Source organism: Gavialis gangeticus, unplaced genomic scaffold (genome assembly GCF_001723915.1).
Source record: "Gavialis gangeticus isolate Ggan-Ray unplaced genomic scaffold, GavGan_comp1, whole genome shotgun sequence".
Lineage (NCBI taxonomy): Eukaryota > Metazoa > Chordata > Crocodylia > Gavialidae > Gavialis > Gavialis gangeticus.
Window position 1 is genome coordinate 9,069,069 of NW_017729030.1, and position 12,121 is coordinate 9,081,189.

Below are 12,121 nucleotides of genomic sequence, written 5' to 3' on the forward strand. Positions count from 1 at the left end.
TTTTTGCAGGCTTCCAAAATTACAGGAATGAGTAGTGTGAACAACTGTGGTTATATTAAGCACACAGGCAAGCATTCTACATGCAGGTACTCCAGGGGCAGTTCAGGGGGGTTACCAAGTAAAGACATATGATATCTTGCAGCTCAGAGCTTCAGTAAACTGCACAAAAATACTATGACAAAGCTTTGAGGTACAGTAAGAGAGAGAGGGGAACTGGTAGGGTCATTTTCTTCACGATGATGCCTCACTGCCAGCTTCCAGCATGACCTCCAAGCTGCAATATGTTTTTGACCCCAGAATTACACGCTAACTGCAAAGATCATATTAGAAAGGATAGCAGCCACACCTGTAGGTGAGGCACAAGCTGTTCTTGAGGTTCTGACTTTGGTGCTCCAGTACTCACGTGCTGCCTTTTTATGGAAGGTTCTGCTTGCCTGATGTCACTTTTGGCATGCAGGAGAGCAGATTAGGACCCTAGATTCCTGCATGTCTACTGACAGTGGGTCAAAATATGCCAAAAGTTGAGAATGTATTTAGCATGTCATGTAGTCAGTGAATTATGCAATTGGAGACCTGGTTAAATATTTTTTAGTTTTTATAATTTGGTGAAAAAGACAAAGATCTTGGTAACATTTTTGATGGGGAACCTATTTTTTTTATACCAGCTCTTCAGAGGCATAAACCATTTTACCATACAGTATATCTAGTATGCCGTATATGGACTGGAGTTATACTAATACATTTAATATTAAAAAATGAAACATTATAATATTTTTCCCTTTTTTTTTTTCCTATCAATTATAAAATATCTGTGCTTGATAACACTGCAACATAGGCATAGCACAATGCACATCTCTGCCAGGATATTCATGAACAAGGGTTTAAAGCAGCTGCCTTTTATGAGTTGCAGTTCAGACTGAAAATGAAAGCAATAGGATGGTTATGGGTTTTGACAGCAACCAGAGAAGGGACACAGTAAAAGGTTTTTGGCATAGTATCACACTTTAATCCTGGGTTCCTGTGAACCCCTAGAACTTGTGATGAAACTAGAAAATGAAAAATGTTAACAAAACCTGTGCCTACCAAGATTGGGTTTTTAATTATATTTCATATTTTGACATGAGGATATGAACTCCTAAAGATTATTATATTTTTGTTACATCACCAATGCTGCAGTTTTTGATACATTTGAAATGAAGCCCTTATTTTTAATTTAAGAAACAAGGTTCTAAAATTAGGATTCTGAGCATGAAGAAATAGTGGAACAACTTTAAAATGACTAAAGCACTTCATGTTTTTAAGAGCCTTTAATTTTGAAAGATTTTACCTCTACCTAAAAAAACCAAAAGAACCATAAGTGGTCATCCATAATCCCCAATTGCTTTGCATTAGACACACCCACATATCTCGATTGCTTAAAAACTGGTGACTTTTCAAAGTCTTAAGTATTCTAATAATTTTAAATTACTGCACAGAGAGATAATTGAAATATGTTGTAGTGTTATAATCTCAGCATGTAAAACTCTCAAGTTAGATTATTTTCCTCTTTTTTCTTCAGGTTTTCAAAGGGTGCTTCTACACATATGCTTTGAAGCGCAGTAGCCTATTTTACTGTGCATTTGAGTGTCATGGCAAGAACCGTGCTAATATGCTGGTGTGCAGTAAAATTAGGCTACTGTGCATTAAGCCTAATTTTGCTCCTGTGCACTTTTGCTACTGCGCATTAGGGCAATCTACTGTGCATTTAGTTAGTACCTCACATTAGAAGTACTAAATGTAATGCGCAGTAGCAAAAGCACATTAATGTTATGTGTAGATGCACCCAAAGAAGACTTTCAAGGGTATCCCCCCCATTTCCACCGCCATAGTTGTAATAGCTAGATTTATCAGGATTGGATTCGACTTGTCCCATACTAGGGCACATGATTTGCCTAAATATTAATTGAATCATGGTTATAGTATATGATGCCTTCTTCTAAGGATCATGGGCCTTTGACATGCATTACTTTTATAGCACTATATACACCCTTGTAGCGCTACCAGAAAACTAGCACCTGTATGTTCAGGTTGTTTGTAGTGCAGTAATAATGGATCCACCACAAAAAAAAAAGTAGTGACATTTTGTAGCAGTGCATGTAACCTGTGGATAGTTTATATGTGGCACTACAAGAGGCCTCTTGGACCCCCAACATGCCATATTACTCCATTCTTTCTCTTGCCTATCCTTGAGCAGTTGGTCCTCCCACAGGTGGCACAGCTCTTTACTACAATGGCTCTGCAGCTGATGTACTTGTAGCATTTCAAATGAATGCGTTTGTTCAGGGCCTTACAGAAGTGCATTTTTTCTGGAGTTGTGTTGTACTTTTTAAGGAAATGGAGGGATCAATACGCTTGAGAGCAAATTCACAATGGTTGTTCTCAAGCAAAAGTGACATCTATCTAAACAATTACACTTACATTTAAAATAATTTCCATGGTATCTTAGATCTTACTAGCCTTTAAAAACTGTAGATGTCATGCATATTAATATAGACAGTTAGTTGTTAATACTTAAATTATTTCATCTGATAACAGGAAGAAAAACTGGAGTCCAATTTACAAAACCTGTCAACACTGATGGCACCTACCTACAAGAAACTCGCACCTGATGCATACAACAACCAGGTAGGCTGAAAAGAGTTGATAGTCACTAGAATAATCCAGTCTTCACTTCACTTTACCAATGTGTTATCTTTATTGCCAGAAGTTGTATGTAGTTTATCCTCTGGTATTGCATTCAATTTTGCTCACTCAAAAAAACTGGAACTATGGATTTAATTGAAAAAGCTTCCATGAATAACACCAATGGAATTCAGCCTTCCAGGAAAGCTAAATGTTGCACCTGTCTAAATACAAGGCTGAGCAGTTAACACGAACAAAGTCTGTGCTAACTGGTCTGTATTGTGTTTATACATCACACTCTCCAGTTACCTCTGCCTCCAGCAGGTTGGAGCGTGCAGGAGAGAGGCATGCTCCAGTGCCTGGACATTTTCTTTGCCTCTATGATTGAAAGTTTCTTTAAAGCTCTTGAATTTAGCATTATTCAGTGGTTAAACCAGTAGGTCTTTATGTGAATGATTGCTGCAGTGACTGCTAGGGGAGGCCAAATTAGTGGCACATCTCTGAAGAATGAGAAATAGAAAGCAACAACTATATTCTTGTGGTAGAATCCCAAAATAGCACCAGGATTCTGCTTAATACTTGAAGTGACAAGTGAATTTAATATTCATGAAAGTAACCATTCCAGAGAAGTCTTCAAGAGAAAGCCTGTTGTTTAAGCACTTTTATGCACAAATTTGTGCATTGACATTTTATATCATCTATAATTTAATTTGCACAACTGCTAATTTTGCCATGTGACTGTGAGTAGGCATCTTTTGACCTACAAATACTTTATTATTCCATTACAACATCTCTTCAGATATATGTATCAAGTTTTGATGCAATACCACTTCTAAATGTATCTGGTCTCCCAAATCTATTAACATCACTTCAGACTAAAGACCAGATCTTATTCCACCTATTAGGCATGTAAGTGGAATGAGGCATCTAAGTGAAATTTTATTCCAACGTGTTTAAGTCCCTGAAAATCCATTAGTTCATCTACTTTTGTAATACAGTCATCCCATCCTTAAGACTGTGGTACAGAAGAGCAGTGAGGAGGAGGAGAAACCACCGACTTTATGTATTAAGTGTTTTCAGGGACTTGAGCAGGGAGGAGTAAGATCTCACCCACTTTTTGTAGTGTTACAGTGGTTTACATAGCACTACAAATATAATATCTGTTCATGGCTTTAATCAGCTAATATTTGAAGGGCTATTGTGAAGGAACTTGTGACTCTAGACTCACTAACTGTGGTCTTCTCTCCAAGTAGCTGAAGGCATTCTTCAAAAGAAGAAAAAGAAAGAATGATTTTGACAGAACAATACAAATAATTATTTTTGTGCTGTTTTTCTTTTCTAACAGATGATTTCATAAGGACCATTATTCATTGTTTATATAAGATATTGGCATTTTACAAATTTCAGTTCTTTATATAACTAATAAATAGTTCAAGCTTATTCACTTTCAAGCATTTTATGTAAACCTAAGTCTCATTCCTCCTTGTTTTCTCCAAACAGGTTTTGTAAACAGGGAACTCTATTCTAAATCCCTTTGAATCTTGAAAATACATTCAGTCTTCTAGTTCTGCTCTAATACAGAGCTTCCGTTGCATTTCTGGTACTAAATCAATACCAGGAAGTCCTGTTTTCCAGCTTGGATTCAGCAGAAATTCTGCAAGAGCATATTATGGAACTTCAGCATCATTGTATATGACTCTGGCCCCTTGCTCCTAACCTAACTGTAATGAGGATTTGAATCCAAACACTCTTTCTTATTTCATTTTGTACAAGTTCAAATCTCTCAAATTTTGCTTTGATTTTAAGGTCTGATTGAAATAAATACTTCAAATTTTTTAAAAAGTCAAGGTTTTCATGACATTGAAGCAAAACCTGTAAACCCTCTAATTTCACAATATTTTAATGGACCCAGTTGTGAGTAAACTTAGTTTCCTCGCATTATAGTTGAAAGATTTAGGGGTCTTGGTAAAATGTGTAAATACAGTTCCATTTCTGACTTTCTAATAAGACATAAAACCAAAAATGGCATATAGTTGCAAAGTAAACCTATCATAAAGCTCCTTAGTGAGCAGACAGAAAAATACTGTGCTGATTGTCAGTTATCTATTTTTTTTAGTACAAATGTGTCTAAAGCCAGGAGTAAGCCCAGAAACTGCTTTCAAAGAGTCAGGTAACACCAACATTTTCCATGTAGCCCTTTTAACATTAGTTCTCCAAAGAACTGCAATCTTCTTAAGTAACTGATGTTTCAGTTTTAGAACTTTTAGCATGACAGATACTGTATTTTACTATAAAAAAGACACTGGCCAATGTAAAAAAAAATCAAAATGAATCTTTAAGGAGAAATATTATCAGCTAAATACACAGTGCAGAATTATGGAACAGTAACAATGAAAGACATCATGGAACTGAGTAAAAAGGAACACAATGGGAGCAGATATTTTGCCAACACTTCTATTGCCATAAAGTACCAGTAATTGCTTAGTTTTGTTCACTTTAAAATCTGTACTCTGCCAAGGCTAGACGTGTTAGAAAACTAACACGCTCCTTATCAATAAACTATTCAGCCTTAATTCCATGTAATGGGATATTCAGATAAGTTTCGACATCTGTTTCCAGATTGAGTATGAACACAGAGCACCAGAGTGCCGTCTGGGTTTAAAAGAAGGTCGTCCATTCTCAGGGGTCACTGCCTGCCTGGATTTTTGTGCTCATGCTCACAGAGACTTGCACAATATGCAGAATGGAAGTACACTGGTAAGTCAGCAATACATATGGCCACCTTCGTTTCAGCGGAAATTTTTTACAGAAGTGGAATGAAATCTGTTTATCTTAAGATTGCATATAATAAGGACTGCTAAGAGGAAAAACCATTTAGCAGTAGCTGGATTTGGAACTTGCAACCCCCTACGCTAGGACTGTCCAACTGGCAACCCGTGAAGTATTAATGGGGAGTCCCTAGGCTCCTATCTTCCTGCTGCCTCTGTTATCGCTCCAGCTGCTATTACAGCTGGTGTCTCTTGGCTTCTCCTTCCTCACTCAGCTTTTCCTTTCTGCTTCTACCTAAGGTGGCAGGCTGGCACAGCCCATGGAGCCAGGGAAGCCTGTGGTATGGTGCTGTGTAGTGCAGGGAAGCTGATGGAGGCGGCCTATGTGCATGGTGTAGAGAGGGGCACTGCCTCCATGCGCAGTGCAGTGCTGCCCATGCAGTTCAACAGTACATGTGGGGAGTGCGGCCCCAGGAGCCCATGGCTTATACTCATGCAGCAGCTGGGGCCTGTAGCCTCCGTGGCCTGCAACCCTCTCTGGTGCAGCCCACCCAGCTCTCAGTCCCTAGCTGCTCAGAAGTTGGACAGCCCTGCCCTGCTCGATTATTCATGAGACTTTCATGAAAGGTTTTATAAGAACTGGTCAGAAAACTTCATTTTGGCTAATGAAGAGAGGGTTTCGTGGGTTCTGTCTGCTGCAGACTGTCAGTCTAAATATAATTGAAAAGAAAAAAAAGCTCTGCTTTTCTGTAATTTAAAGTGACTACACTGGCAACTGCCAGTAAACACAGTACTCACTATTATCCAAATAGAATATCCAGCTAATTTATATTGTCCAAATGTAATATTTTTATGGATGTTTACTTTATTGATAATAGAATGAATACCAGAAGTCTGACTCATCTCCTTTCCATTGTACCTCTGGACCAAAGATTTGCTAATTAAGTCATATTCCTATAGCACTTGGTTTTTATTAGCCCTTCATATCTTCCCCCAATAAAAGATAATGCCAACACCTCTTATAGTTTAGATAAAGATAACAAGGTGGATGTATTGTGATGGCCAATGGTCATTTCCTCGAATCTTTACACTGTTTTAGCATCTCACAGAAGGATGATTCATTCCTGAACAAGATCCTACAATTTGCTATGCTGTTATTCTCCTCTTAGAATTTTTTGATTCTTTGGGAAAGGATATGGAATGTCATGGAAATGCTTTTTATTCTACATTTCCACTGTGAAGTTGCCCTAAGAACTTTCTGCCAGCTGAAGGGTTCCAGGGATTCTAGCACTGCAGGTCCCTATCAGTGGATCTGTTGGTCATATGATTTAATTTACTTCTGGAAACACTTGGCTATCCAGCTTTCTTGGAAGAGAATGGAATGTGAGGAAAATGCACGTTTTATACTTATATCGTGTATTAACATTACCAAATATGGGAATAGGAAAAACAGAAGTTGCAGACTTGAAGTTGAAAAGAAGTTTAAAGTTTACAACCAACTTGGAAAAAGAGAACTAAAATTCCATTTAAACATACACTGGATGCTCCATTTGGCATTACATCTGTTACATTGCGAGTATTAGATCTTACCAGCCAGCACATGCCATTATACAGCTATCTGAGCAGACAGTATAAAGTGAAACATGAAGTACAGAGTTCATGTTCTCTTTCCTTACTTTGATGCTGCTTCTGATAGTTTTTCTGTCCTACCTTCCTGACAGGTATGCACACTAACTAGAGAAGACAATCGTGTAATTGGCCAAACTCCAGAAGATGAGCAGCTGCATGTACTCCCATTATACAAAGTCTCTGATATAGATGAGTTTGGAAGCACTGAGGGCCAGGAGGAAAAAAAGAGGAATGGCAGCATCCAAGTCCTCAACTCCTTTCGGAGGAAAGTGAGGATGCTGGCAGAGCCTGTTAAGACATGCCGGCAAAAGAAGCTAGAAGCCAAGAAAGCAGCAGCAGAAAAGCTTTCCTCCTTGGAAAATGGCTCTAACAAAACTGAAAGAGACAAGTCTTCTGCTGCACGCCACAAACAAGCCAATTTGGAGGCTGCCAGTCAAGCAAAACAGCTAGCAGGTAAATGAAATAAATCTTATATTAGTATACCAATTATTAATATTTGTCATCGTCTATAGAAATGAAAAGTATTTATAAAATAAACCTTGAAAAAACCCAGAAGTCTTAATACATGGAGCATTTTCATGGGAAAAACAAACATAGTTATTGAATTTGAAATGATTACTGTCTATTTTAGTGTATTAGAAAGCCAAGTTATGGTGCTTGAATCACAAACTATTTGTAAATACAGAGAGAACTGGAGCTGATTCAAAAAATCTAGCTTTCATCCTGCAGAAAATTTTAAGGTTTTAGAAAGTGGGTCACCCAAATTGGGGCAAAGAGTATTTAAAAAAAGGCTTGAAATTTTTCATAAGTCTAAAAAGATTACCTTCAAATGAACTAACTAAGGGTTGTTTGGGGGGAGGGTTGGCTTTTATCAATTTCAGCCTCCCAGACAAGCAGCCATTATGTCATGAAAACCAGATTGTTTTCCAAAAAAATAATTTTACCCCCTCCCAAAAAATAAGCATTTTCTGTGTGAAAATGCCTAACCAGCTATAGTAGCCACCTTTCACATCTACAGTGATTGTCAGTTAAATTAATACTAATTAATAGCATTTTTTATTTAATAGTAATTAGTAATTAATATTAGACATCCTTTGTTACCCAAGAAACATCTGAGATACTATATTTTGCATTCTAAGATTACAGGAGTATGGCATATCAGACAGCATTGCATGAAAATAAATACTAAGAAGGTTGTTGTTGTTGATGATGGGGTTTTGTTTGTTTTATTTTGTTTTGCATAAGAACCATAGTATTATAGGATCATAGGAGAGCAGGGCCAGAAGGAAACTCAGTCCAGCTCCCTACTCAAGGCAGGATTGTCCCTGACTAGACAGTCTCAGCCAAGTGTCTGTCCCTGTTGAAATCTTCCAGGGATGGAGATTCCACAGTTTCTCTAGGTAACCTATTCCAATGCTTGAGCACCCTTGTAGTCAGAAAGTTCCTCCTAATCTCCAACCTTATTTTCCTTTGATAGTTTATTTTCCTTAACACCATTGCTCCTACTACTGCCCCCTACAGCCACAAAGAAAAAGCCCATCTCCATCCTCTTTATAATCACCCTTCAGTTGTTTGAAGACTTTTATCAAATCCCACCGTAGTCTTCTCTTCTTCAGACTAAATAACCCTACCTCCTTCAGCCTTTCCTCATATCTTGCCTCCCAGCCCCTTAATCATTGTTGTTGCTCTGTGATGGACTCTTTCCAGTCTGTCCTCGTCTTTCTTGAAGTGTAGGGCCCAAAACTGGACACAGTACTCCAGGTAAGGCCTCATCAGTGCTGACTAGAGTAAAAGAATCACTTCCTTTGATTTGCAAGTGACACTCCTGTTAATACAACCCAGTGTTGGCTATTTTTTTTTGGTTGCAATAATAGCATAATGTTCACTCATTTTTAGCTTATAGTCTAATATAACTCACAGGTCTCTCTCCCTGCGCTACTGCAGCCTAGCCAGTCATTCCCCAGTCTGTGTTTGTGCATGTGACTTTTCTGTCCCACGTGCAGGACTTTGTACTTGTCCCCACTGAATTTCATCTGATTGACTGCAGGCTATTTTCCTGGTCTATCCAGGTCATTCTGGATCCTAGCCCTAATGTCTGCCACACGACCCAACTTGGTGTCATTTGCAAATTTGCTAAACATGCACTTCACTAATGACACAGATGACGAGATTAAGTACCAGACCCGGGACATACTCCTAGTGAACCCCACTTGATACCTCCTTGCAAATAGATGTTGAGATATTTAATGACTACTTTTGAGCACAATGATCCAACCAGTTATATATCCATGTTATCGTACTTTCATCTAGCCTTATTTCCTTAGTTTATGCAGCATTATTTCCAGCCTGGTCTACATTGGTTATGACCACAAACTACCACCATTCACTAGATTTTTGGACCTACATTAATTTTTTGGTCCCATCACCATTGCCAAAACAACTACACAAAAAACCATCAGCAAAAATAGCCTTAACTGATTCTTGCTGGCAGCCTCAGGGAAGCCAAGAATTAAATAGTCATTTGTCACTCTCTTGTTTTTAAGGTATTCTGTTTTCCTGTTGTAAGGCACCCTGAACCTTTGTTGGGAAGGGCAGCATATAAATCAAATAAATATTGGTTCTGAGCGTGCACAGTGAGCTTGATGTAAACCACTATCACCCTGGAGCAGCCTGCACACCACACATTGCCCATTACTGTCCAAGTTAGAAGAGATGGAAGGCTGAAGATTTTTTGGAGAAGCCCCACATTTCAGAGGGACCCAGTCCAGTAAAGCTTTAGAATACCTTTGCATTATTACCTAAATTTGCTGCTTCGGGACCAAGAATAGATACGACTTCTCTATAGTCAGAAATGTCTAAAAGTCCAATTATGTAGATCTTCCATTAGCAGCTCAAAGCTGTATATAAAGGAAATCATTAACTCCATTTTACTGTTAGGAAAACTGAGGCAGAAAACAGTAAAGTGACTTGCCAACGATCATCCAGTATAGGGCTGTCCAGAAGGCCACAGCTGAGACACAGTGCAGGACTTTAGCTACCAGTCATTCTGCCTTATTCCTTTTACTGTAATTGTACTAGTCTTAATCCTTCCTGAATTCTTATTTCAGGCAATAGGGTTTTTTTACATAGGCAGGATTACAGTTATAGGCAAGTTTTCAGACAGGTCTGCCAACATGGACATGCATGGACCTTTGACCATTACTGAAAAAGCAGTTGTCCAATCCACATAGCATTCTATTTGGATGCAGTTTTGGGGTTCATTTTGGAAAATGCTTATGCAAATTTAACTCTTCCCTTGAACAGATTCCATTATGACTTCTCAGCGTTTACTTCAAGAGCCTAAGTCTAACGTTTGGTTTAAAAATAAAATGCTTTTATTTTTCCCTTTCTTTTTATGTCTGCAGATCTTTTACGTCTTTCAGGACCAGCCATGCAACAACAGCAGCAGCAGCATCTACAACATACTCTCTCTAATAACCCCCAGTCAAATCCTATTAACTCTTACTCGGGTTCAGGTCCGGCAAATCTTTATATGAGGCTGCCTAACCCAGCTAATTCTTATCCAAGTTCAACATATACGTCAGATCCCTACGGAGGGTCTAACCCCATGAACCTTTATACAACCTCGTCACAGCCTGCAGGGTCTTATTTGAATTCTTCCAACCCCATGAACCCTTATTCAGGATCACTAAATCAAAATAACCAATATCCATCTTACCAATGCAATGGAAACATGCCTGTGGACAATTGCCCCTCTTACTTGGGTTCCTATCCACCACAACCTCAGCACATGGACTTGTATAGGTATCAGAGCCAAGATCCTCTATCTAAACTAAGTCTACCACCTATTCATACACTATACCAGCATAGGTTTGGGAATAACCAGAATTTTGGTCCCAAATACTTGAATTATGGAAACCAAAATATGCAGGTAGACTCTTTCAATAATTGCGCCATTAGACCAAAGGTGCATCATGTAGGGTCTTTTTCCCCTTATCCCACCCATGAGGCTGATAGCCATTTTATGGATGTTGCCTCAAGATTAAAATCTAATCTCAGTAATCCAAGCATGGATTATGCTTCCATGAATAAAAATGGTGAACATCAATTACAGCTGCCTTCACATTTAGCACATGACTACCATTCTGCTTCAAATATGTTTAATGGTCCTCCTAATTCACTGCATCTCCAAAATAAGGATAGTGAAATGACTTCACACACAGCTAACGGCATGTCTAACATGCTTCCAGGTCAAAATCATGATAGGACTACTCCCCAAGGTGGTTTAGATAAAATTGATGTGCTGATTCCAGAAAAAGCAGAGGACCCTGATGACATCTGGTCAGATAATGAGCAGAGCTTTCTGGACCCAGATATTGGAGGAGTGGCAGTTGCTCCATCTCATGGCTCAATTCTCATTGAATGCGCAAAACGTGAGCTCCATGCAACAACCCCCTTGAAAAATCCCAACAGGAACCATCCTACTAGGATATCACTTGTCTTCTACCAGCATAAGAGCATGAATGAGCCAAAACATGGTCTGGCTCTGTGGGAGGCAAAGATGGCCGAGAAGGCAAGAGAAAAAGAAGAGGAGTGTGAGAAATATGGTCCAGACTATGTGCCTCAGAAATCTTACGGCAAAAAAGCAAAGCGGGAGCCTACTGAATCACATGAACCCTCAGAACCAACATACGTGCGTTTTATCCAGTCTCTCGCACAAAGGACTATGTCAGTCACCACAAACTCCACAGTAACTACATCTCCATATGCCTTTACACGGGTTACAGGGCCTTACAACAGATATATATAACTTCACACCTATGTTGGTTACCTCATTTTAAAAAGCAGCTTGTCAGTAGGGTAGTTCTTGTTTAGGTTGTGGGGTGGGTGGGGGAGGGAAAAAAGCAGTATTTTTGTTAAAGTTGTCAGTGGAGAAACCTCAGCACACCAGCAAAAAGAGGTGATCTTACCACCGCACTTATTTTCCACTGACTTCTAAGTGGTCACAGATGGCATGAGGGAAATAAGACCAAAGCATCCTATGCAAAAAAAAAAAAAAAAAA

At 38.9% G+C, this 12,121-nt stretch overlaps 1 protein-coding gene across 2 annotated transcripts in view; it reads left to right on the forward strand.

Moving 5' to 3' along the window:
• The window catches only part of TET2 (tet methylcytosine dioxygenase 2), a 75,185-nt gene extending 63,070 nt beyond the window's left edge, over positions 1 to 12,115 (forward strand). The window contains exons 7-10 of one of the 2 annotated variants that reach the window (XM_019521920.1): positions 2,575 to 2,664; positions 5,281 to 5,418; positions 7,151 to 7,511; positions 10,463 to 12,115. In XM_019521920.1, the coding sequence (XP_019377465.1) occupies positions 2,575 to 2,664; positions 5,281 to 5,418; positions 7,151 to 7,511; positions 10,463 to 11,868 (1,995 nt within the window). In that variant the 3' untranslated portion in view covers positions 11,869 to 12,115. The remainder of the gene's footprint in view (positions 1 to 2,574; positions 2,665 to 5,280; positions 5,419 to 7,150; positions 7,512 to 10,462) is intronic. The other variant, XM_019521922.1, reaches the window with a different exon arrangement.
• Positions 12,116 to 12,121: the final 6 nt, after the last annotated feature.